General features: G+C 41.7%; 3 protein-coding genes across 5 annotated transcripts; 1 reads left to right on the top strand and 2 right to left on the bottom strand.

Annotated features, from left to right (window-relative positions):
* Positions 1-546: 546 nt before the first annotated feature.
* On the top strand, positions 547-12,619 carry smarcc2 (SWI/SNF related, matrix associated, actin dependent regulator of chromatin, subfamily c, member 2). 3 transcript variants are annotated; one of them, XM_053429817.1, is made up of 26 exons: positions 547-687; positions 1,371-1,490; positions 1,891-1,976; positions 2,118-2,199; positions 3,330-3,422; positions 3,569-3,638; positions 3,738-3,807; positions 4,054-4,129; positions 5,300-5,547; positions 5,646-5,770; positions 5,887-5,940; positions 6,292-6,329; positions 6,413-6,543; positions 6,772-6,843; positions 6,977-7,090; positions 7,187-7,340; positions 7,436-7,555; positions 7,641-7,703; positions 7,820-8,078; positions 8,431-8,592; positions 8,676-8,734; positions 8,946-9,066; positions 9,144-9,307; positions 9,390-9,524; positions 9,619-9,982; positions 10,511-12,619. In XM_053429817.1, exons 1-26 carry the CDS (start codon positions 577-579, stop codon positions 10,573-10,575), a joined length of 3,156 nt encoding a protein of 1,051 aa, XP_053285792.1. In that variant the 5' UTR covers positions 547-576; the 3' UTR covers positions 10,576-12,619. The 3 variants fall into 3 exon arrangements, with proteins under 3 accessions (XP_053285792.1, XP_053285799.1, XP_053285783.1); XM_053429824.1 differs by having other exon boundaries at positions 2,124-2,199; positions 8,673-8,734; positions 10,511-12,618; XM_053429808.1 differs by having other exon boundaries at positions 8,673-8,734; positions 10,511-12,618.
* Positions 12,620-13,255: 636 nt separating this feature from the next.
* On the bottom strand, positions 13,256-19,834 carry myl6 (myosin, light chain 6, alkali, smooth muscle and non-muscle). The gene is made up of 6 exons (XM_053429981.1): positions 19,695-19,834; positions 19,385-19,412; positions 17,514-17,657; positions 14,875-15,048; positions 14,631-14,708; positions 13,256-13,633 (listed from the first exon to the last, which is right to left on the bottom strand). Exons 1-6 carry the CDS (start codon positions 19,695-19,697, stop codon positions 13,605-13,607), a joined length of 456 nt encoding a protein of 151 aa, XP_053285956.1. The 5' UTR covers positions 19,698-19,834; the 3' UTR covers positions 13,256-13,604.
* A 2,017-nt stretch (positions 19,835-21,851) lies between these two features.
* Positions 21,852-25,574, bottom strand: tsfm (Ts translation elongation factor, mitochondrial). The gene is made up of 6 exons (XM_053429968.1): positions 25,440-25,574; positions 24,980-25,132; positions 24,720-24,848; positions 24,499-24,621; positions 23,567-23,648; positions 21,852-22,845 (listed from the first exon to the last, which is right to left on the bottom strand). Exons 1-6 carry the CDS (start codon positions 25,488-25,490, stop codon positions 22,451-22,453), a joined length of 933 nt encoding a protein of 310 aa, XP_053285943.1. The 5' UTR covers positions 25,491-25,574; the 3' UTR covers positions 21,852-22,450.
* Positions 25,575-25,610: the final 36 nt, after the last annotated feature.

The following is a 25,610-nucleotide window of genomic DNA, read 5'->3' as shown; positions in this document are numbered from 1 at the left end:
ACACTTTTATGACGAAAGTGCAACTAACAAACAAACAACCAATCAGACAAAACAAAAATGCAGAGGAAAACAACCTCTTATGTACAGGTTGCTCAAGTACTTTCAACTACTTAAGTAAAATTCCGAAGTTCTTGTACTTCAATGACGTTTCTGCAATTTTTCCTTCTTTCAGAAGTGCTGGTCTTAATGTTATAGACTTGCATTGCAATGGTATTTGTTCTAATGATACTTAAAGTACCGATTGATCATGATACTTTTTATACCACTGGCTATTGTGGTAGGATGCAAGTACTTTTGTCCATGACCGGGTAGGAGTCAAGGAGTATTTTTACATTTGAGAGTCTAGTGTATAAAGTAAATTTACTTTGAACCTGGTATTTATAATAGCCTGTCACTTTGGTTTCAAAGTGCATAAACAGTCGCCGCCTGTTGCAGCAGATTGAAAACATTCTCGACACCACTCTGCCCCCTGCTGCTCAGTCAGAGTCATTGCAGCCCTGTGGTGACCGGTCGTTGCAGTACCACGCTGGGACCACTGGGTGGCAGGCGACGTCGACTGGTCGTCTGTGAGCAAAAATGGCGGTGCGGAAGAAAGACGGCGGCCCGAATGTAAAATATTTCGAAGCGTCTGACACCGTCTCTCAGTTTGATAATGTCCGCGTCTGGCTGGGGAAGAATTACAAAAAGGTACCGAGCGCATGTTTCGTAACCTCACACACGCACGCAGACACCGCGAGTGTGTGCTCTCTCCCGCCGGGCACTGACAAAGAGGAGGGAGGGTGCTGCTGAGTCCAGCTGTTTGATTCAGGCGAGCCGGGGATACAAAAGGATGCTGAGCAAACAGCTGCGCCAGACGCTGCCGAGGACGGCGGCGTCCCCGGGCGGTAGCGCGGCTAAAGCGAGCATGGGGCGGCGCACAGTCCGACCTGGGCGGGCGTCGGTCTGCTCGATAAGTGGGTGACTTTAGCCGGGCAGCCTGCTAGCGAGCTAGTTAGCAATGCGGGCTAACGGTTCTGCAGCTCGGATCCAGATGTTGGCGGTGTGGCGCGCCGCGCTCACTGGAGCCGCGGAGCGTCTGCATCAGCCCCGAGCGCTGCGCCGCGGTTCAAACACACTGATGCTTCTCAATACAGCATTTATTCCAAACCACCATACTAATAATATAAAAATAATGATGATGATAAAATGGACGATACCCCCCCCCCCCCACCCCAAATCACATCAGATCACGTATTGCATTATAGCACTGTCTCGTGCTCTCAGTGGCAGATCTGAAAGCTGTTCAGATAACAACACACTGTAGTTTATGTCTGTGTAGGTGTGTGTCTGTGTGTGTGTTGACTGCTCCTCTGTGTTGCCCCCCCTCTCAGTACATCCAGGCCGAGCCCCCCACCAACAAGTCCCTGTCCAGCCTGGTGGTCCAGCTGCTCCAGTTCCAGGAGGAGGTGTTTGGGCGACATGTCAGCAACCCTCCACTCACCAAACTGCCTGTATGTACATGTTACTCCTCTCCACACACACACACACACACACACACACACACACACACACACACACACACACACATACACTTATACAGCCACACAAGTCAAGCTAAGCTCTTACTTACAGTTGCATCATTACCAGGGTTTGAATAAACCAATTGTTTTCTTTGCACTGACAGTCAGTGCATTGCCGTCTGTAAAATGGTGTCTGCTACGGCGTGAGCGTTTTAAACAGAGTTTGAATTCACTGCTGGAGGAGAATATCTGGCTGCTGAATTTTCAACACATGAATCAATCCACAGTGGAAAGCATGAGTTAATATAAAGTGTAAAGCAGAGAGGGAGGGAGGCTCTGTGGCATTTCACTTCACTCCGGTGGGAAACTCTGTTGTTTTCCGTGTCTGCAGATGAAATGTTTCCTGGACTTCAAGTCAGGGGGGGCTCTCTGCCACATTCTGGCAGCTGCCTACAAGTTCAAGAGTGACCAAGGATGGTAAGACTTTCTTTCCAGCTGGTTTTAGATGCTTGAGAAATAGACATAGATGAAAGTTATCATTTTGGTAGTCTATGGAAGCGCTTCCGATTTTAGCTATGTGGGCGTTTCGTGTGTAACTCCAGTCTAATTTCCTGGTAGGCGCAGGTTTGACTTCCAGAATCCGTCAAGGATGGACCGAAATGTGGAGATGTTCATGACCATTGAGAAGTCGTTGGTGCAGGTGAGTTTTCCAGAGCTTTTATTTATACGTCAAATATTGGAACAACCTGCACATCCATTAAATCCTTTGATGGGGCTGGATCATCAAAACAATATAAACCTTTCAAAAAAATAAATAATCTGCACGTCTAAAGCTCATGTTATGCTTTTATTTATACAAAATGATTTATATTATATATATATATATATATATATACATATACTGGTTTATATATATATACATATATATATATATGTAATAGTCATATTAGAGAGAGTTCTCTCAACTCTGACTTTGAGAAATTGAACAGAAGTAATAATATTTTGATACATATTCCAATAAATGAACATACATTCAGACATTTCAGCTTCACTCCACAAAACAATATTTCCACAGTTCCCAATATTTACTGGTATTAGTTATTTTTTTGTGCGATCTACTTTCAGTCAGCTACATGTTTCCATGTCTTCTCTCGTTACATCACAAGAGTCTGAGAATCAGGCTGCTTGAGCTTTTACAGATGGAAATAATGAAGGGCCCCCAGTCATGTGACTTGACCAGTTATCCTACTTGATCAGTCCTGCTCTTACAGAACGAGATTCTCCAGCTCTCCTGATCTGAAGAGCTCAACAGCACCTAGCACTAACAAGATTTGTTGCAGAATATATGAGCATGTATTCATATTTTACTGCATATGGCACACACAGGTCTGTTTTTTGGCCATTTGTCTTGGAAAGTCCTTTGGAAATCCTTTAAGTCAGTTAACAGGTTCTTTGAATTCTGTCAAACTTGTGGATGAATGTAGGCTGAACGTGAACCACATGAACCATCTACTCGTTCCTTGTGCGCCGCCTAAATAAGCTGGAGCGGCACCACAGGTGCAAAAGTTCCACCCAAACATTGACCAACATTTTCAGTAACAATTAGTTGCTTACCAAAAAAATGTCATCCTAATCTACAAATCGTTTAAATCACAAGTTGCATTTTGACGTTTTTCATCAATTAAATTATTTATCTTCACATGAAGTTAAACTCAATTAGGAAGTAATCTATATTTAGAATGAGCATTTATGCAACGTCAGCTACATATGAGTTTAAGATTGTGAATCTATTTAATTTATTCATACAAGTGCTGTGTTTCTTCATTTCAGAACAACTGCCTGACTCGACCTGTCATCTACCTGAGTGCGGACATAGAGCCAAAACTGCTCGGGAAACTTAAAGACATCATCAAAAGACATCAGGTGGGGTTTCTGTTTTATGACAAAAGCATTAGTTAAAAACATATTTTTAACTTGAATCAACGCTACCTTTTATTGTCTCCAACATATCAAAGCTGTTAAGTGTCCTTCTTCAAAGATCATATCAGTCATATGAACATGTGTTGCAGGGCTCGGTGACTGAGGACAAGGCCTCCAGCTCCCATGTTGTTGTGCCTATTCCGACCAGTCTGGAGGAAGGTGAGCCTTCACATGTTGTCTTCGAGAACAGCAATTTGTTGTTTGTTGTAATTCAGCTGATCCACGTTGTGCTTTGTAATTTTTGTCTTTTTGATCCAGAGGAGTGGGTGCGTCCCGTGATGAAGAGAGATAAACAAGTGCTGCTTCACTGGGGATATTTTCCTGACAGGTTTGTTCTGAGCAGCCATAAAACAATATGACCAAGACATGACATTATTCACCTAACTGAGAACTGTTGCCCGATCTTAGTGTGGAAGTGTTACACAGTTCCCACTAAGTATATGTGGTACTTTTGTTTTCTCCCTCCACCATCCTGGTGTTCTTCACATTGCTCTCCCTGTGGTGGCTTTTACAAGCTCAAACATGTAGTCATTCCCGGGGCTTGACATTTGACCTTGACCCTCTCACATTATAGTTACGACACCTGGATCCCAGCCAGTGAGGTCGAGGCTGCGGTGGAGGATGCTCCGAGCCCAGAGAAACCTAGGAAGGTACTTGATTTCTTTTCACACAGTCCACATCTTTTATATTATTATGCATCTTATGGTCTCTCTTAAATGCAATAATCAAGATCAATTCTACGATATTTTTGATTTCACAAAATCTGCCACGATTCGATTCAAATACGATTCAGCAGCGTGCAGTCGATATTAAATGATAATATGTTCCCATATTACACAATCAGTTACATTCATATCAACTCCCAAAAAGCAACATAAATATGATTCAACCAATTTATTTAAGTTCAGTCTTGACTTTACCTCCATTTAATTAAGTATAGTTGTTGCTTCATTTGCAGCATTTCACTCTGTCTCTGCTCTACCTCTCCTTCTCTTTTGCTGCGTGGCTTTTCCCATTTCAGGGTGTCACATCTAAAATTATTAGTACAGAGAAGCAGGTACAATCTTCTCGTTTGTTACAATTAAAGTTACAAGTCTTGTGTTTTTCTGGACAAAAGGAATCAATGGAGTTAATTTCATGCACTTCAGCTTTCTGAATGATACAAACCTGTGAGGGGATTGTGTACAGTCAGCGATTTGGTTAATTGTTAATCATTTCATGTTTTTCTCTGTTTGCAAAACAACCAAGAATGAAGAGCTTATAGCATGTTGGCGCTTGAGGCATCAAAGAAAAATTCAAAGCAGCATCAGAAGCTCTTATCGTGTATTCAGAGCGTCACTCGCTCGAGGCGCTCGGTGCTCACTAGGACATGATAGTGAAGGCAGTGAAGCGTTGAAATAGTTAGAGCAGTATTTACACAACAATGAACACACTGGGTTAGTTCACTATCAATCCTCCTGTCACTATGTTTTCTCAGAGTGAAAACGTCTCTTCCCTCAGACCAGAACTTCAGACACATCAAATCCTAAATCAACTGAACTCTTTTCTTCCTTCAATGACTTTTTCTCTGTGGGTTATATCCAAACCAGAAATCTTTTCTTGTAAATAACTGTTAAATGTCTGTCGGCTGTATAGTTTCATTTTGATTTCCGAGCAGGGCCTCTGAATCTACTGTTTTTTAAAACATGTATGATCTAGTTTGTGTGTTGTCTGTCGGTGAAGCTCTGCTAAACTGTGTAAGAAGTTGGTGACATTTCACTCAAGCAATTACAGCAATAGTTTTAATATTTTGGGCTGCAATATGTGGTCTTTGTTCACAGGTCCATGCCAAGTGGATTTTAGACCTGGACCAGTATAACGAGTGGATGACTGAAGAAGACTATGAAGTGGGCGAGGGCTGCCCCAAGAGGAAGAGGATCTCGGCCAAGACCCTGACGGATGAGGTGACTACACCCGACGAGCGGCGGGACAAGAAGCCCGGCAGTGCCAAGAAGAGGAAGCGTTCGCCATCGCCCTCCCCCACCCCTCCACCTCAGGAGAGCAGCAAGAAGAAGAACACTAAGAAGGGGTTTGTGACCACACCCGTCTCAGCGCACAGATGTTTAACAATGATGTGATGCCTGAGATGTTTGTTTTGGAATCTTCTAATAAATATTGTCCTGACAGACCAACGACCCCTTACACCAAGTCTAAACGTGGCCAGAGGGAGGAAGAACAGGAGGACTTGAGTAAGGACTTGGATGAAGCATCGCCTGTTCCAGCATCTGAAGAGGGAAACGCAGCTAAGACAAGTACACAAGTCCACATATGTGCAAAATATAAACAAAGATCACATCGAATCACCATTTAATCCTCTTCTGTAAACTAGTTGTCTGTCACTCGCTGATATTATACTTTACTTTTGCAGATAACACTAAGAAAGATTCAGATTCAACTCCAGTCAAGGGAGGAACGGATATGGGTGAGCAGAGTTTCTTTTGTGTCACCAACAATATGTTCACCAGTAACTGCTATGTAAAGGAAATGCTCAAATTTTTTGCAGTTAGCAAGAAAATCTGTGACCTGTTCATAATATTAGGTTTTAAGGCCTCAGTTTAGTTGGTTTTTCCGTCCAAGTGCACGTTGTTTTTTTGACATGAAGATAGGAAGAGAGTGCATGATAGATACTGGGGCTAAATTATTTGTATGCACTGACATACTTGGCCATTAAAACTGAGTTTGGCCCTCAGAACTCAGAATAAATCCTCTGGCGTCAAGTTGACCGTTCTTTTTCTGTTTTATTTCGGTTGTCCTTCTTTTGTGACTTTAACAGACGAGCAGGAGGATGAGTCCATGGAAACAACAGGGAAGGTAAGAGACTTTGTACAAGAAAACATTACAGTGTGGACAGTAAATCTGTATATTATCTCAACTATGTGTGTGTGTTTAAACAGGAAGAGGAGGAAGGCTCCCCGGGTGTCAAGGGAGAACCGGTAAAAGGCTCTGACCTTCATGAGGACAACGTGACTGAGCAAACCCACCACATCATCATCCCGAGCTACGCTGCCTGGTTTGACTACAACAGGTAGATCATCATTATTTTTCCTCTACTTTTGAAAGTAGTCTGACTTCACAGATGTGACTTAGTGCTTTTAAATTTCGAACATGCTAAACAAGTGAGACCTAAAATGTGAACCAGCTATTGTGTTGTGTGGTTGAAGAGAAAAACAACTGGAGATTTTTGAGGTGACTGGAAAAGTCAGAAATGAATCATCAGCTGTGAATCCTCAAACTGTCATCGTTTTCCCTCCAGTGTTCACGCCATCGAGCGCAGAGCCCTGCCAGAGTTTTTCAATGGAAAAAACAAATCCAAAACCCCTGAGATGTAAGTATGTGATATCTTTGATGTTTTTTATCACAGATATTTATCTGAAGGTTTTTGTCTAACTTACAAAAGCAACCACAGAACCTACTTGTTTTTATATCTAATTTGTGTGTCTACCTCTATCCTGTGGCAGTTATCTGGCGTACAGGAACTTCATGATCGACACCTATCGACTAAATCCTCAGGAGTACCTCACCTCCACCGCCTGCCGCAGGAACTTGGCAGGAGATGTTTGTGCAATCATGAGGTAAGTGATGATATTCTGAATGTGACAAACAGAATATGTCAATGGAGTTTCATCAGTTCAGTTTCTGTGAGGAGCACTGTGTCCCTATTCCTCCAGAGTTCACGCCTTCCTGGAGCAATGGGGTCTGATCAACTACCAGGTGGACTCAGAGAGCCGGCCCACACCCATGGGTCCTCCGCCCACCTCTCACTTCCATGTCCTGGCAGACACTCCATCCAGTCTGGTTCCCCTGCAGCCTAAGACCACCCAGGTCAATATACAGTCATACACACACGCACAAATACACACATGCACACTGATGTCAGGGTATTTTACATTTGTTGCTCTGTCACTTTCTACCTTCAGACTCCTGCTACCCAGCCGCCAATGATGTCGTTCCCAGATAAAGTGAAAGAAAAACCAGCAGATCTGCAAAACTTTGGGCTACGGACTGACATGTACAGCAAGAAGAGTGGCTCAGTAAAGGTACAAGTCCAACATGATGGATGGCAGAATGATTCTAGTTTTTGTTTTCATATGAATAAAGCAGTGGTGATGTTTTTGTGTGTAGATCAAGAGTACAGCAAGCTCCATGAGGGACTGGACAGAGCAAGAAACACTACTACTACTTGAGGTACAAACATTTCTTCCAATCAACAGTGTTACAATGAAGCTACGGGGCATGAATACCTAAGTTAAAAAGGAACAACATGAAGATGCAGAGTTAAATCTAGTATTTATTTCCCTCAGGGTTTGGAAATGTACAAGGACGACTGGAACAAAGTGTCAGAACACGTGGGCAGCCGTACACAGGATGAGTGTATCCTGCACTTCCTGCGGCTGCCCATCGAAGACCCCTACTTGGAGGACAGCTCCTCGACTCTGGGACCACTCGCCTTCCAGCCGGTGCCTTTCAGCCAGGCAGGAAACCCTGTCATGAGCACAGTGGCCTTCCTCGCCTCGGTCGTTGACCCACGCGTGGCCTCGGCTGCAGCTAAATCTGCTCTGGGTGAGAAGCTGCCTTTCATGTTCATAGATGGCTTCTGAAAAAATGTCATCTTCCGAACATACAAAATGAACTCATAGCTTGCACTTTGTTTTGAATGAACATGTGTGAAGTTGCTTCAATAGTCAATCAGAGAGAGGTTATGAAACACGAAATGTATGTCTTTCCATTATGAAAGCTTTATTTAAACTTAAAACATTTTAGGGGTAATAATGGAAATTGTATAGATTGCATTATTATGTAGTACACAAATAAACACTAAACATCTGAGTCACGTAACATTACTCAAAAACATGAGGTTGATTAATTAATGATTGTTACATTTAAACCGGAAAAATCTGTCTGTGCCTCTCAGAGGAGTTTTCTCGTATGAAAGAGGAAGTTCCTGCAGCGCTGGTCGAGGCTCACGTGCGACGAGTGGAGGAGGCAGCGAGAGTCAGTGGTCGCCAGGACCCCCTGTATGGTCTGGAAGGGAGTGGGATTGCAGGAACTGGCCTGGAGGAGGGAGAAAGACCTGGTATGATTGACACATACACACACATGCACACGTACAATTCATAGATACAACTTGTGACCCTACTTCTCTCTCGACCCCAGAAGAAAACACTGATGAAAACAAGAACGACACCCAATCAAGTGAAGAGAAGAGAGAGCCCAAGGTATGACACACGTTCTTATAACACAGAATCGGTTTTCCCATGGCTCGTTCAAATCTTTGAAAGTTTCCGAATTTTGGTCATTGAAGTGCTTGAATTTATATATTGTTGTGCAAAAATAAAGAAATTGAAGTTCTTATGTTTTCTTAATGGTTCTAATTCAACTGAGGTATTACTACGAAGCTCATTGTGCTGTGTTCACTTCCCCTCACAGGACAGCAAAGATGGAGCGATTGAAGAAGAGGAAAAACAGGCAGAAAATGGGAAGAAGGAAGAAGAGAGAGGAAGAGAACCTGAAGGAGAGAGGGAGGCAGACAAAACAGAATCAGATATGGGTATGAAAGTGCATATTGTGTCGCTCAGACACAGGAAATACTGTGTTCCTGTCAAATACCTTTTGTTCTTCTATTAGGTGATGGAGAGAAGGAGAAAGAGGGAAAAGAGGGAACAGAGGAAGGACAAAGAGAAGGAGAGAGTGAGATAGAGAGGAAGGCCAAGGTAGAGCGTGATGTTGGAGAGGGGAACCTGGCCACTGCGGCTGCATCTGCTCTCGCTGCAGCTGCTGTTAAAGCCAAGGTAAAGTCATTGATCACAAGATGCCTGCTGCCTGTGTCCTTCATCATAAACTTTGGTTTCACCTCCTCCGCTCTCTCCACAGCACCTGGCTGCAGTGGAAGAGAGGAAGATCAAGTCTCTCGTGGCTTTGTTGGTGGAAACTCAGATGAAGAAGCTGGAGATAAAACTGCGACACTTTGAAGAACTGGAAACCATCATGGACAGAGAGAGGGAGGCTGTGAGTGAACGCTTCTGAGATATGAATCCTCAGTAGTCAGCCTTTTTAAAGTGAAAAGCCTTTAACATATTTCTGTGTGTGTATGTGTGTGTAGCTGGAGTACCAGCGGCAGCAGCTCCTCGCCGACCGTCAGTCTTTCCACATGGAGCAGTTGAAATACGCTGAGATGAGAGCTCGCCAGCAGCACTTCCAGCAGATTCAGCACCAGCAGCAAAGCCAGGCCGGGGGCCCTCATTCCAGCCAGCCGGCCTCAGGCGTGCAGCCTCAGGCCATAGCAGCCAGTCAGCAAGCTCCCAGCACACCAGCACCGCAGCCAGCCGCCAGCCCTGCACCTCCAACGTCTTCTGCCCCAGCTGCAGAGTCCCAACCGCCTCAGGGTGCTCACACCTCGCCCCCATGTCCCCCAAGCCAGGCCCCGGCTTCCCACTCCAGCTCCAGCACTACACCTGTACTTCATGGTGAGTACAGCCTCACTGTCCTGACACGGTTTTAAATATAATCACAGTGTTGCAGCTTTAATGGTAAAGACATACTTTCTTTATTTATAAATTCACAGTTACTGTCGTTACTGCAATATTCACTGTGCTATATTCATTCATATTCAATATTCATTCGAAAACAATTTGTCTACTCAAATTGATGAATTTGACATATAAACCAAGGTTGCACTAATAATTGTGAAATGTGCACAATATCACAACTTTATTTACAATTATTTTCATCTTATTTTGTGATAAATATATTTTTTTTCTTTAAAAATGACAGATGTAAGAAGCTGTGACCAGCAAAGGTTTGAAATGTATTAGCTAATTGCTTATAAAATTTTAAACTACGCAACTATCCATTATTTTCCCACTAAATGAATCTGCTTGTTTTCTTTTGTTAATTGTTAATTAACACAAATTACTTTGAATCTTATCCTGAAGTTATAAAAACCTATTTTAGAGCTATTGTTGAGATATTGTCTCTTTGTCCCCTCCTCACAGAGCCCACCGCCCCCCTCTCCGGGGAAACACTCCAGCCTGCAGCTCCAGTCCCTCCACCACAGTGAGGGATCCACACAGGTCCTGAGAATCCGAATGACTCTGACCACATTGAATCCTGCCTGTATCATCCGAAATGAAGAAGTCGTAAAACCGAAGGAAGAGACACATTTTCCAGCCTTTGTTTCTTTGTTTGTTTTTCCAACAAGACAATTGAAACCACCTCTACTAAAAAAGACCTTTTTTAATTGAATGGCCCAATGAAGAGAATCTGATCGTCATAAATGCAGAGGCTGTTCATCATGCGGTCGACAACACAGCACCATCTCACTTCATCATGTTTTTGTCCGACACCAGAGATCCGGTGAGGGTCTCGCCAACATGCTGGCACTCAAGGAGAAGAAGAGAAAAGACTCATCTTGTGTTTTCAGTGTTTTGGAAGTTGTTGCATTTATTTTCCTGCAACGTTTTATCACAGCTTATGAAGTCTGACGCTTCATAACGCCTCCAGAGCCCCTCCTCCTTATATTCTCGGTACTAATTCAAATATATGTAATAAGAAAATGCACTTTTAATATGTTTCCCTAGGTCTCGCTGAAAGACTTGAAGCATCCATGAAATTGAACTTTAGCACTTATAACAACAAAATCCTTCTGTTGTCTTAAAATAGTTTTTCATACCGAAGGATTTGGAAACTTGATTGGGAATGTTACTTTTTCCTTTCTATTTTCAATTTTTATTACATTGACAACGGTCACTCTACAAGTTCCGGCCTGAAGGTCACATGTCTAAAAATATCAAATATGTAATGAATGGAAAATGTTGAAGTCAGAAAGCCAGTTTGAAATTATCTGTTTGGATGCAGTTAGAGAATATGTACTGTAATTTGGAGTTTCTGTTACAAACACGTCTTTTGTTGCCCTGTAATGAAAAATGTGGAAATTATTTTAACAGTATTAGGTCTTGAAAAGACCTTATTTTAGTGAATAACGTCCCTTTTCCACAGCACGTATTCATGTGTCAGTTGAGGTGTTGCAAACCTAGATGATCTTAAAGCATCCAGGTTGTAGTTTTGTGAGGAATGTAGGGAACAAATGACTGAAGGGGACGGTCCGGGAATAATAATGATTCTGTCTGCGACCACAAATATGTTTATTAATAATTTGACTTTGTCTTAATTGCTAAACCAAAATGTTTTTTATAATCATGAGATTTTATTGTGGCTGCTCTGGAATTGAAGTCGTTTTTTTTCCCGCAGCAAATTTGGTCGCTGGTGCATCATGGAAGAAATGTCAAGGGAGCTCGCACCTTAAACGGCTGACAATGGAGAATTGTGTCCTTAATATTTGCAACAATATCCTCACTTTTTATCCTATCGATTTTTATATTTTTTACTGTCCATTTTTCCATCTTCTTTCTTTGATACGTCAACAGTGTAACTTGTATTATTACCTTTGTAGCCGATATTTACCCTCTCCGCTGTTGTGTATGATTCAGCCAGGTCAGTCGGATCCGTCTGAGATGTGACTGTGAGCATGTGTGTATGTGAAAGCATGCCATCGAGACCTGTACCATGTTACCATTCAGTTTTATTTCTAGTGCCATCCATCGTGTTTCACAGGGGTTTGAAGAAATAGAAAAAAGAAGAAAAGAAACATGCTTCATTGTAGACGTGGCACATCATGTGATCATGAGATATAATTCAGTCAGGTGGTGAAACTTTACAGTTCACGTCCATCCAGCCAGTATTGCAGTCCTCACCACAGTCGTGAGCAGACATGCACTTCTTTTATCTGTGTTATTACTACATTGTGTGGATTTTGTGATATGAAATATGTGTCTGTTCAGTTTCTGTATGTTTTTCACAATGCTGAAGGTAGCAGCAATTGCATTGATTATTATATAGTAGAAATGGATTTTTTTTTTTTCCTCAGTAAATCATTACATTAGTGCTGACAGTTACTCTGACAGTTTGTATGGGAAGAAGAAAAAGAAAAAAAGACAGAACAAAAGCAGTTCAGGTTTTAATTACAAAATGTTGGGGGGAAAAAATAAAGATGTGAAGAGGAGTTGCTGTGTAGAGTGGTTTGTGCTTTTGTCCGCTGCTTCAAAATCAAATAAAAATCACACAGTATTTCCACAGTTTGTCAGGATGTTTGTATATTTGTTAGTCAATTTTACAAGGATTTGCTTCTGAAATGTTTCCTGTAGATGCATCAGATCAACCAGAAACTGATTTTTTCGTTAACATTAACGAAGGCAACATGTGCTTTTCCTGCTCAGAGAATAATACATTTGTTTTAATCCTCAACTATGACGTCTGCAATTTAAAAATTGAAGACAATTTTCTAGCTGGTGAGGATCGTACATTTAAAATGAAAATTCTCAAAAGAAGTACTCCATTTACTCAATATACTAGCACAATTTGTTCATCTGTGATTTTTTACTCACTTACTCTTTCTCAGTAATCTCACTGTATTTACTGACTCTTTTATTTACGTGCATATATATATATATATATATATATATAAACTCTTGACCATTCCTCTTTCAGCAACGTTGCTATTGGGGACCAGTCCCTCACAATCTCCTAAATGTTCCCTCTTGTCTCTCCAGTGGGAAGATGGAAATAAGTTCTTCACACCACCATCAGGAGCCTAACAATGCATAGTCTTAGGACAAGACCACATAAGATGATATCTATAACCTATGAAAATATATTTTAACACAGACTTTCAGACTCAGAGACACTTAGTAGACTTTTTATTTAACACTGTTAAATGTAACATGACACATTATCATATCCTTCCAAGAAAATATCGACAAGACTGACAGTGGCTGATTGACAAAGATGAAAGAGGTGAACTCATCGAGGGACCATCGCTACCGATGGAGCCTGCAACACTGAATGATGTTTGGAAAATGGGATGAAGGGTCTCACACTGGACAAAAAAGGCACTTTTGAAATAAAATGTCATCTAAAAAATAAAAATAAATAGACACAGACTTGTTGGAGGTAGGAATGATGTGGATGGGGGGGCTAGACCAACAATAGAAAAACATTTAGGATTCAAATCAAAGCTGGACGTGTAAGTCCTCAACCGCTCATCACCATCCGCACAAGTTCTGTCAGGAGAGAGAAACACAGAATCTGAATTTAAACCCAAGGCGACACAAGCTCAACATACTTCATCTGTAAGAGAGGAGACCAGTTCTCTCCTCACCAGCCACAGTCAGCACATCTACTGAGTATTTGGCCTGATACTAACTTTAAAAATGAAAAACCAGAGAGAAAAAAAGAAGAGCAGGAGTTCAAGCAAAACACAACAAGATAGAATCAATATAAAGGTATAGAGGGAAAGCTGGTAGCAGTAGAACTGTCGAACAAAAGTTAAGATTAGATTTTTCCCCGGTGATCGTCAGAAACATGCAGGGACTCGCGAGCTCCAGCCAGGGGAGGCCGAGGGGCGCTGCAGTTCTTTGTATCTGCTGCAGTGAGTCTTCTTTAAATGAACATTGCCTTTGACTGTCAGTTATGATGATTAGAATGTAGTAATGTTGGTATTCATGAATATGTTGATGTCATGTTGATGGGTACCTTGCTGCTACGCGTTTCACTGCTTCCACCACCATGAGACCTGGATGCTTTTCTGTTGCCTGTCCTGTACCATTCACTTTCCCTCTTGAGGCTTAATAAAGCAGCTTCTATTATTATTTTCTTGTCTTCGTTTGACTGTAGATTTTAGTGTGACACGGTTGGTAAGTGACTGAAGCCGACTGCTGGAGCCAAACCGGACATTCTTGGGGTCAAAGAAAGTGACTGATCTGCTTCACTGCAACACCACTACGAGCTGAGACATGTGGGGCCTCATCTCTCTTGAGGCCCCTGAGCAGTGGTGACTTCCTGAGCTGTTTCTACCTCAGATTCTGGAGATACACAGTGAGGAGAGCTCTCAGGGGTTTGTTCATACCCACTGTTCAGCCGGCAGAGAGACTACTGCCGTTGAGACAAAGACTTCCATTGTTTGGTGTCAAGTATCTCTATTCAACCCCATAGCACAGTACTATACTTGATGCAGTCTGGTGCTGTTGTTTAGCCGTTAGATATTTGCATTGATTTTACCTTCATAGTTAATGCAGCCATTGGCGTCTTCATGTCCTGCTAAAAGAGTCTCCACCTCCTCTTCGGTCATTTTTTCACCTGGTGCACAAACAAGAATTTAATTAAGGCAGAATAAAGACAAGAAGGATTCTCTACCGGAGGAGACGGCAGGCTGGACTTTTGTTATCATAAGAAGCACGCCAAGAAAGAAGACCTGGGTCAGCGTTATTCACTTCTACTGTCTTCCAGAGGTTTGAGGTCTTACCTAGTGTGGTGAGGACATGACGTAGCTCTGCTCCCATCACTGTTCCATTTCCCTCTTTGTCAAACACTCGCAGACCCTCCACGATGTCCTCGTAGGAACCTTGGTCCCTGTTCTTAGAAATGGCCTGAAGCATGGGCAGGAACTGTTCGAAATCCAGCATCTTGTGGTTCATCTCTGCAGGTGAGTTAAGAACCAAGGGGAAATGAAAGTTAGGTAAATTCTAGTTTACCCCAGAGCTGTAACAAATCGCAGCAGATGTGTATGATGCTGGTTTTCACAGAATATACCTATTTTTGGTTGAAAGAATCTCCCACATATGGCTCCAATCCTTATAGATTTTTGTTGGAATAATTGTATATAAGTTATCATGAACTGAATATGACCTGCATGAACTGAATATGATCTGGTGTAGGAGTTGTTATTCAGTGCTCTCTGGAAAATGTTGAAGTAAGCTTCTAAGCTGTGGGCGACATTCTTACACAAGAGTTAGCCTGACTAACCACTGCTGTGCCTTGCCTAAAGCTGATTTTTAAGGAACTGTCTGTTATGGTTATGAAACCATAAAGGTTATTATTCCATGGTGTGTAGAATGGGGTATTACCAAATAAAGCAACACCCCGAAGAGAAGGAGTTATCAAGAAATTAAAACCCCACCCAAATGATGTGTTGTAATTTAGAGCTGTGCAAATAACAACACTGTGTTTGGGGAGTTCCGTTGAAGTTGGCTGCAACCTACTCAGAGACTTCCCTTGCAAGTAAAAACTAAGTACTCGTGTATGTGTGGTGTTTGATTCAGTTCTTACAGCACTGTTCAGTGTTTCCCGCAGGATTTTTTTCAGCAGCGGTGGTGTGGTCCCCGAGCCCTCTAGGGGGGTCCGGGGGCATGAAAATTTTTTGTACCCTTTACATTGGAATGCATGAATCTGGTGCACTTTGAGAGGAGAATATGCACTTAAATCCTATTCAAACAGTCCTGTGTATTACTGTAGATGGGATTATTGGTGCTGTAACTTTGCCTTTTGTGTCTTCATTTACAGATTTTTATATTTTTGTATAGTAATATTTAAACAAAAAATGCCACAACGCAAATATAATCAGGTCCAAGAACTGGCTAAACAGCTGCCCTTCCTTATCAGTGTATCTGATAAAGACAGATGACAATGCAAATGTAATATATATTATTTAACTATGTTACATATATACATTGTGCACAGTGCATCCCTTAAGAGCTTGTACCAGCCTTTTAACCTCTGAGCCCTAAGCCATTTTTGAGATGTTTTGGTTCGCCTGGATTTATTCTCTTATTAAGATTGCATTCATCACCCTTATAATGCATAGCTGTCAAGCTATCATTTATTTGGGTCACAACCTGGACTATCAGAATATGTGTGCTGCAGTGATGTCGTTTGAATGTAGGAAATTATCAATTAGACAGTAAAAAAAGAAAAGCAAATAATATCTCACAATTATTTATTGATATGACACAAAAAAGGCAAATTGATTAAGCTTGTTATTGCTTAAAACACTTCTTCTTAGTCTTGGGCGTCAAAAAGTGATGAGAAAATTATAAAATAAATATAAGTTATACATAATAGAAACTATTCATGATCTTTTAAGAAGTCCTTAGGTTTTTTCCCTGCATTTATGCTAATGACCACATGCTTACAGGCGATTAGCATAAATCCCTAACTAAAATACGCGATGAAAACGGATTTTATATGGCAATAAAGAACAACATCGGATCTAACAGTATGGATTCATTTTCCAAAGTTCCCGAAAATACCTAGGCTATAAATTCCTGACTGGATATAAGCTCCTGTAAAGGCTATGAGTGATCCCAAAAAGAGCGACAACACCCACACACACACATAGGCCTACACGCACACACACAATACTAGAGGAAAAACGGCACGGAGGTTGCGGTTTATAGATACAATAAAATGATTGGGCTCAGAGGGTTTTTAACACTGGTGGTCATGTAGCGACACATTTTAGCAACTTACTTTCTCTCTCTCTCTCTCTCTCTCTGTCTGTCTGTCTGTCTCTCTCTCTCTGTCTGTCTCTCTCTTTCCTTCTTTCTTCGATCTTCCGCTTCACTTGCTACTGCTGGAATCAATGTAACTTTGCATCCGTGTAGGGTAGCCTCTTCTTTGATGTTGGTTACGTGACGATGTGCCGCGTGCTGCGCAATTGACGTTACGCGCTGTATATTTTCTAAAAGGAGCTACGTAAAAAAAAAAAAAAAAAATTAGGAGAAGGATTTTTATTGCAGCGGCGGAGAAAATTCAGCAGCGGCGCGCCGCTGCTGTGTGAACGTGGGGGAAACACTGCTGTTACATGTCTGGGTGAAATTCCCTCGACAATTTTCACTTTAACTTTATTATAGTAGCAATTGTTCATCATACACACCTGAGTTACAGTCAATATTAGAGCCATATCTCACTTGTCCCGTTAGTGTTTGTTAAGAATAGAATAAGGCTTTTTCGGCCCCTGGGTCTTTGCAGGGCTATAGCTTATTTATATTGGAAAAATTCTACAGCTCATAGCTGTACCTTTTAACTTGTATTATAACAAACCACTGCAAAAACCTAGCTCTAAACCAAAGCAATGATAATATAATAGTGGTATGAGATATTTACCTTCTAGTTTGGGGTTTCCCAGGATTTTGAGCACCTCTGCATTGACAGGGTTCTGTCCGAGGGCACGCATGACATCACCACACTGGTTGTAGGTGATCTTCCCCTCACCAGTCCGGTCAAACAAGAGGAAGGCCTCCTTGAACTCTGACATGGGGACACAAAGGGTTGAGAATATTAGAGGAGACACTTCCTACAGATATTGTGTGTCGAAGAGCAGCTGATTTCCCAGTTCATATATTGTTTTGACCTCATACACATGCAGGTAACAGTGCTGATGGTAGGCAGGTGTAATAACAGCTCATACTGTTTTGGTAATAATGAACTGATTCATTCACCAAGACAAAACAAGCTGTGTGTAATGATGTAAGTGACATTTCATTGTCAGAACTATTTATATTTAAACCACATCCCACAACCTGCAGATGATGGAATGACCTCCAGATCATTAGCCCCTTTTAACAATTCAATATTTATTATCCCACTATATTATCAGAATGCTCCTCGGAAATTTGTCTTGCATCCGGAGACGTACACTAACAACTAAAAGATAACCAAACAACAAATCAATTACATATACACACTTATTGTATGAAGAGTTATGAATAAGTGGCTGCTGTGAAATTGATATTACCACTCCCTGTAACATGCAGTGCTCAAGCCACACAGGGACACTGAGGAGTACTTTGATTTAACAGTTTAACAGACTTAAGGTCAAGTTCCACTGTTCAGCCTGAATCTTCTGCTCAATGGCAAAACAAATATATTCCTAATATAAAGACACACTTTTAGAATATGCACCTTGGAAACTTGATTTATGCACTTGACCCACATTCTTTGAACAGATATGTAGCAGTCCATTGCACGGGTGGGATAAATATCGGTACAGCGATACATCCTTGTCCTGACGCATGAGATATGTTTATCGAAATGCTAGCGCCAAATACAGATATTCTTTCACCAGATTATGTTTACTTTACATTGGAGGAATGATGGCAAATGTGGACACTGACAAGTTACAGTGTGCTTGTTACAGACGAAAGAGGCACGAAGATAAAACCAAATTGTAGTGAATAAATACATAAATGCATTTCACCTTAGTCTTTAGGGGCATTCAGTATTCTTCTTCTTCAGTTAAACAGATATCATGAATTCGTTATAAGATCAAAATCCCTGTAACATGATATTTCCGTGCATATATTATCGCCATGTATCGCAGAATTGTGAGTAACCGAGTCTAACCACCCACACTTTAAGCTGAGCAGAGAGATGACTGTGCAACACTAAGTGCTGTGGATTGGAAAAAACCTCCACCTCATCACCTGAGTCTTGTCTTGTCAATCAGCGGGGTGGGGGTGGGGGTGGGAGTGGGAATGTGGAAGGAAATACCTTCCTCATAAAACAAAAAAACAAAAACTGTTCCCACTCCTACAGCAAGACTTCTTTTACGTTAATGAAAGACACTGAACGAGTTGCTCTCCATCATCTTTGCCCTCTCCTCTCATCCGCTGTGGTTCCAGTGAGCGTCTCAAAATTTTAAGTTTGGGTGTTTCCTCTGCCACGCCTCGACATATAGCTGCCCCACACGACCCGACTGTCTCAGGGCTGCTGACATGTCAGGGTGGAGATGCAACAACACAAAACCTTCACTAAACTGTCTCGTGTGCAGGTTAGTACCACATGATGACGCTTCCACACTGTACACACACAAACACAGTAGCTGTAGCTCAGTCCGCTGGTGTGATGCATTCTGGAATTGTGGTCAGCTACAAGGTCACAAGTGATCGAGCCATGTCAAAGGATGATACCACATCACTGCTATGACGTAAATAAACAATGAGACAAATCCCAGCATCGGGAAGAAGACAACTCACCCACGATCTGGTCCTCTGAGAATTCAGACTGGTTGGGGCAGAGGTAGATGGAGGAGGTGGGAGGAGTAATGGTGATGCACGCACAGAAGAAGAAGAAGAAGAAGAAGAAGAAGAAGAAGAAGAAGACGTGAGTTAATCCTGATTTAACTGAAGGATTAACGTTAGCACAGGCTAGCACACACACCCAGCTAGCTTAACGGTATCTGGGTTACACGGTGGTCAAATCCACGAATGAAGAGCGATGTTACTGTGGATACAAAAAAAACACGCACGCACACCACACACGAGTCTGGAACCTGTCTGTACTCACCATGTCTGGTCTGTTGTCGGTGTTGTGAAGGACACGCACACACACGCACACAGACACGCACAGGAGAGTTTATCGTGGGTTCAGATGAAGACACCAGCAGCTCCTCTACATCCACGATGACGTCACTGCAGCCTGGAAAGACACAGCCAATCACAGGCACCCATTCCACAGCCGCGACCCTCACCTTGTTTTCTGGAGGAAACCATCTGCAGCCTCTGATTCCAGCACGTGCATTTATATCAATGTTAGTGATAAACAGAACAGATTCAGATAGCTACTCAGTAGAGCGCTTAGTCCAGGTATGAAGCCACACTCACATTCACTGGATCATTATTTGGAGCCGCACAAAATTGCGCAAACTCACAAGTGCCCAGAATGTGCATGATTTCTTTCAGTTAGATCCATGTATGAGTCTGAAAAATCAAGTTAAATGTTACAAAACTCACTACCCACACATCCACACAATTTAATAGAAATTGGTTGATTGTTTTTTGCGTAATCCTGTTAATTGACGAACAGTTAAACACAAGAATTAAACATTTGTTTCATCTGTTTGGACATGTACAATTCATTGACAAGTCTGGGAAACACCTCGGCCAAAGGACAAAAGCAGCCCCTGCAGCAAACACATTAAAAACAAGTTTTTCTATTACAGTTTTTCTCCATGGCTTTGGCTCATTTCATGAAATAGAAATGACATTCTCAGAGCTCTAAGTGCAATTGGCAAAATAGCCCATATGGTTCAGCACAACTACATAGATCACCTTCAAAAGGTCATATCTCATCCAAAACAGTTAACTCAAGTTTCAAAACCAAATCATTTTCTCATATAAATAGTCAGTGCCCCCAAAATGAAAAGTTCCTTCTCCATTGCTGTGGCTCATCTCTCAGAAAAAGCAGGACATTCTCAAAGCTTTAAATACATTTGCCAAAATAACATAGATGGTTCAGCAAAACACCATAGCACACCGGCAAAAGGTCATATCTCTCCCAAAACAGACAACTCATCAGTCAAAACTAAATCCTTTTCTCATACAAATAGTCAGTGCCCCCAAAATGAAAAGTCCCTTTGGCATTGTTTAAACACTACAGGTCAAAATGTTTAGATGTTTTGTCAGTATGGCAGTGGATCATAGAAATATCCCTCATGTGCACATTTCAATCTTGGCTCAGTCCTTTGACACTGAATGGTTACAGTAGATGTTTTCTTTCCAGAATATTATGTGTATCAAACAGAAAAAAGATTAATTAAAGGTTTCACATAAAATACTTTATTGCACTCATACTGCCATGGAAATTGTTACAGTAATTACCATACATCGTGTTTACAGTAACAGAAAATGTGTACAGCACAATATACTGTCAAACAATAAGCACATCAAAACTAAAATTTGATATAGTGAGATATGACCTTTTGAAGGTGATCTATGTAGTTGTGCTGAACCATATGGGCTATTTTGCCAATTGCACTTAGAGCTCTGAGAATGTCATTTCTGTTTCGTGAAATGAGCCAAAGCAATGGAGACAAACTGTAAACTTACTGTGTGATTGGCGATCAGATGTGTGGAACTCAACCTTGATAACTAAAGTTCTAGTTGCACCTGAAAATTAAGCCGATGATCCAAGATATCCTTATTACAGTATATACCATGATGTTTTTCATGGTATTATGTGCCTGTACGATTTTGACAGTAGAGTGAACTATTGTGCAGGTGATGATGTAAACAATGAAATTATGCCAACATGTTCTGCAGAGAACAACCACTTGACTGAGAAGCGACAGTCAGTTTGACCAGCAATATATATTCAATTGGTAATTGAGCTAACTGAAGGCAATTGTACCTAACCGTTTGCAAAGGTGTGCTGAATCATTTGAAATTTGTGCAAGCTGTTGGAAATTGTACTTGTCATTGCAAGGATGTGCTAATACAATTGCAATTTGATTAAAGGAATGAGATATTCCAATCTGTTGTGAACAAGTGCCCAGTGGTTTGGAGGTTTGCACGTGTTGTTTTGAGAATGTCATTTCTGTTTCATGAAATGAGCCAAAGCAATGGAGAAAAACTGTAATGTTACTGCACAGTTACTTTTTTATTTCACGTCTGGTCTCTACAACAGGACGATGATTAAAATAAAACTCTAAATTCCGTCATGAACTTCCTCTACAAACACATGAAGATTTTATTAATTATATTCAGAAAGTGCTTAGTTGGATTTGAAGTGATCTGCAGGAAGAAAGGGTGGGATTCATAACATGAACACATGAACAGTTGCAGTTAAACATTGTTTTTATGCACCGTGCATTAACAAGCGTTTACTGCAGGTACTTCTGTCACCTTGGCCCCAAAAAAATGTAATTTCATAATTTGTATGAAGAGTATCAAAAAAGCTGGACCCATAAACTCATCACAACCTTATACCTTAGCGACATCTCTTTCAAATTTATCTGCAAATACAAGAACGGAGAAATCAACCTCAGAACAGATACAAATTATGAAGATGACATCCCAGTGAGTTGTGTGATTTAGAAGGTAATATGGACAAAATAATGAAAGCAGAGTTCTCTGATTTAAAAAGAAGGTATCAAGTAATAAACATTTTCATTAAAAACATTTTATTGATGAACATGTTACAATGGTTGTAGTTCTTTTAAATGCATCATCTGTGACTGTCTGAATGTTTCATAGTAAATTGACACTTTTCATATGAAATAAAGACACAGGACAAATCCTATTGGATAAATAATTTCTTTCCTCTCATTCTGTTTTCTCACTGGCTGCCTCTCCACACTGAAATCGGACAAAGTCTAACACCCGAGCCTGTTGACCCCTGAGGAACTGTGCTACTGTCCTGCTAGGGTCTCCCTGGAAGGTCTGAGGCAGCAGACGTGTCTCGCTTTCCCCGCAGGACAGGTCATCCATGTTGCCCAGGGACACGGGGGCCTCTCCCACTATGTGCTGTCCAAGCTTCCGACCTAAAGTTTCACGCTCCGCCTCCTTTCCACCCTGGAATACGATCAGGGCGCCGTACCTCCCCATGGCCACCTCAGTCTGGCTGCTCACACCGCCGTGCACATACGACCCGATGTGCCATTCAGCAGGGACACCAACCGTCACCGCCCGTTTCACCGACATGTTCTCACCAAGGCGACCTGAGATGGAAGGAAGGGAAACGTGTTTTAACCAGGAATGTCCCAATAACATTACATGGAAAGCATTTTTATCAACAACCAAGTTGGCTGCCACTAATGTGGAGAGGTCTGTTGAATCCAAGGTGGAGAGAGTATTAAACTAAATGGAAAAAGTGGACACCAATTGATTAACTTGCGTATTCTTCTTCTTCTTCTTGTGTGTCTCACCATTACTCCTCCCACCCCTGACCTCCTCCGTTTACCTCTGCCCCAACCAGTCTGACTTCTCAGAGGACCAGATCATGGGTGAGTGTCTACTTCCAATCCTGAGCTATGTCTCATTGTTTTGTAACAGAGTAGTAATAATGAAATGGCTTGATCACTTGTGTCGTTGTAGCTCAACACTTGACTGTTTACATCTCCCTGTCAGTCAGTGATCGGGACGTTCCATTGCTCTTATTGGTTAAACATCTGTTTTGATCACTGATCATAACCCTTCAAAGTCTAGAAATGTTATGCTGCCAAGCAATTGTTTTTATTTAAAAACACAAGCTTGGATTTAAACAAGTGCTTGGTTGTGGACCAAATCTACTTGAATTCGAAATGTGTTAAGTAACATCATCAGTGTCGAAAACCCAGTTGGAAAAGAATGTTCTAAATGGAGCATGAGGGATTCAGGTTTTAAAACAAATAGTGTGAAACTGAGACGCTTCACTTTGAAGAAACCCTTTTTCTTATTTACCTATGGTTAGAGCCACCTGGTCTGCAAGTGAAGCTCCTTCATTCGCACTGAGTTTACTCAACTCTTCTCCTGGCAGGACACTCTGAAAACAGATGCAATACGTTAGCATTCACAGCGTAGGAAAAGTTACTCTTTTCAATCTGAACTCGATAGAGATATCACACTGACATCTGTTGCATATAAAGCACATCACACACTGTGAGCTGTGATCAGCTCTACCGTTTTATATCTAGGATATTTCAGGATTGACATGAATATTCAGACACTTTGCTACTATTCTTTTAAACAAAAAACTCCATCGAAGGTTCCTTAGAGCCACAGTGGCCCCTGTCATTCATAACTTATTTGAAGGTAAGCAAATAAGCTTTTCTTTCAAAATCTCAAAGTTGTGCAACTATATTGAACTGCAGGCACTGAAATAGTAATCTGAACCTTCCCCACCCGACTAAAGCACCTGAATCACTTTATGTATGATTAACATTTAGAAAAAAAGGGTTTAAGTATCTTCAATTAAACTGAAGTAAAGGTCCAGTGTGTAAGATTTAGGTGGAATTGGTTTATTTGGCAGAAATTTCAATTATAAAATAATCCTTGTGATGTTTTCACTAGTGTGTTTCATCAAAAATGTACATGTTGTTTTCTTTACCGCAGAATGGGCCCTTTATATTTAAATGCTTTGTATTTACATTGGGAGCAGGTCTTCTCTCCAGAGCCCACCATGCTTGTTAGAGTTGTCTTAACTTGCCAAATGAAATACCATCAGAGTTTTTATACAACTGTAGGTGAACCCAGGTTCTCTTTCGTGTTTTGAGGGGGAGGGGGAGGTAAAGGGTGTTCAGCTGCAACATGGCTTTAACCACTAGATGTCACTAAATTCTACACGCTGAACCCTTAAAGAACTTTGTGTGGCCGTACCATAGACTGGACCGTACCTTGATATATCCTGTCTGGCTTTTGGTTTTATTCTGATGGTGAGCCAAGGCGGCAAATGCCACATCTTTAACCAGCTGCTGGAACTTCTCATTTCGAGCAACGAAGTCTGTTTCGCAGTTCACCTGCGTGAGAAACAGAAGAAGAAATACAAGAGAATTCACAGTCTGCCAAAGCCATCCCTGATCAGCTGAAATGACGATGTCAGTAACAGCCGCCTTACCTCAACCATAACTGCAGCTTTATCTCTTATAAACAGACCGATCAGACCCTCTTTGGCTTTGCGGCCCTCCAGTTTGTTTGCTTTGCTCCAGCCCTCTTTCTGAGCCTGCTCATGTAGCCAGGTCTCTGCCTGAAAGTCAGAGAAATCAGTCACACACTCAGGAATCTGGTTGTTTCCACCTCTCCAGCCACAGTTATATTGTCTTGTTGTCCGACACCTGAATTGTGAAAGCGGAGCGGGATAAAGAGGAGAGGCGTTACCTGTGTTGTGTCATTGTCAAACTTCTCCAGTGCTTTCTTGCAGTTAATGAAAGTGTAGCCAGTGTTTTTCCTCAGTTTCATCAGGAGGGCTTTGTCCACAGCCAGGAGCTGACAGCTGCTGTGTAGGGACTGGACATGTTGGCACAGGCTGACCTGAGGAAAACAAGATGTTACCCACAGTGTCACAAGCCCAGGGGCAGAGGGTCACGGTCTGTAGAAGACACTGAGATGCATTACACCTCCTGCACAACTGTTAACACTTGAAGACAAATATCGCAGAGATGTCCAGCCCCGGTAACATCACATCAAATGAATGAATTAGCAGGAAACCTCATTGAAAGTGTCTCAGCTACGTTGGCTGGTAAATCCTGAAGTACAGCAGCTAACATGCAGAGCAGCTACTGGCAGATCAAACCGGAGATACGACACGAACACTATGACACAGTTTGAGCCTGCTCACCTTTGTAACATCACGAGCTGCTGTTCTGAATAGAAAGGTTAACGACATCATCACACCCTGTGTAAGTGAACGGGCTCATGTAAGATCAGTGTCATTGAAATCCACGCTGTGTCAAGAAGCCGGGAAGGGACAAACAAGACGATGTGCGGGGGTTTGTTACCGGTGCTTAGC

Source organism: Pleuronectes platessa, chromosome 2 (assembly GCF_947347685.1).
Source record: "Pleuronectes platessa chromosome 2, fPlePla1.1, whole genome shotgun sequence".
NCBI classification, from domain to species: domain Eukaryota; kingdom Metazoa; phylum Chordata; class Actinopteri; order Pleuronectiformes; family Pleuronectidae; genus Pleuronectes; species Pleuronectes platessa.
Note: the sequence above shows the minus strand (reverse complement) of the source record. Positions and strands in the feature narration are given on the sequence as shown.

Excerpts from the sequence above, each read along its gene's own strand:
- tsfm (XM_053429968.1), bottom strand. The coding sequence starts at position 25,490 with ATGATGTCGTTAACCTTTCTATTCAGAACAGCAGCTCGTGATGTTACA. Across the intron at positions 24,849-24,979 it reads TTGACAATGACACAACACAG|GCAGAGACCTGGCTACATGA; the intron begins GTAACGCCTCTC and ends TCTGACTTTCAG. Across the intron at positions 22,846-23,566 it reads CCAGGTGGCTCTAACCATAG|GTCGCCTTGGTGAGAACATG; the intron begins GTAAATAAGAAA and ends CTTCCATCTCAG.
- smarcc2 (XM_053429808.1), top strand. The coding sequence starts at position 577 with ATGGCGGTGCGGAAGAAAGACGGCGGCCCGAATGTAAAATATTTCGAA. Across the intron at positions 3,808-4,053 it reads TGGGGATATTTTCCTGACAG|TTACGACACCTGGATCCCAG; the intron begins GTTTGTTCTGAG and ends CTCACATTATAG. Across the intron at positions 7,704-7,819 it reads AAACACTACTACTACTTGAG|GGTTTGGAAATGTACAAGGA; the intron begins GTACAAACATTT and ends TATTTCCCTCAG.
- myl6 (XM_053429981.1), bottom strand. Across the intron at positions 14,709-14,874 it reads TCATGTCCTCACCACACTAG|GTGAAAAAATGACCGAAGAG; the intron begins GTAAGACCTCAA and ends TTTGTGCACCAG. Across the intron at positions 13,634-14,630 it reads TGGCTGCATTAACTATGAAG|AACTTGTGCGGATGGTGATG; the intron begins GTAAAATCAATG and ends CTCTCCTGACAG.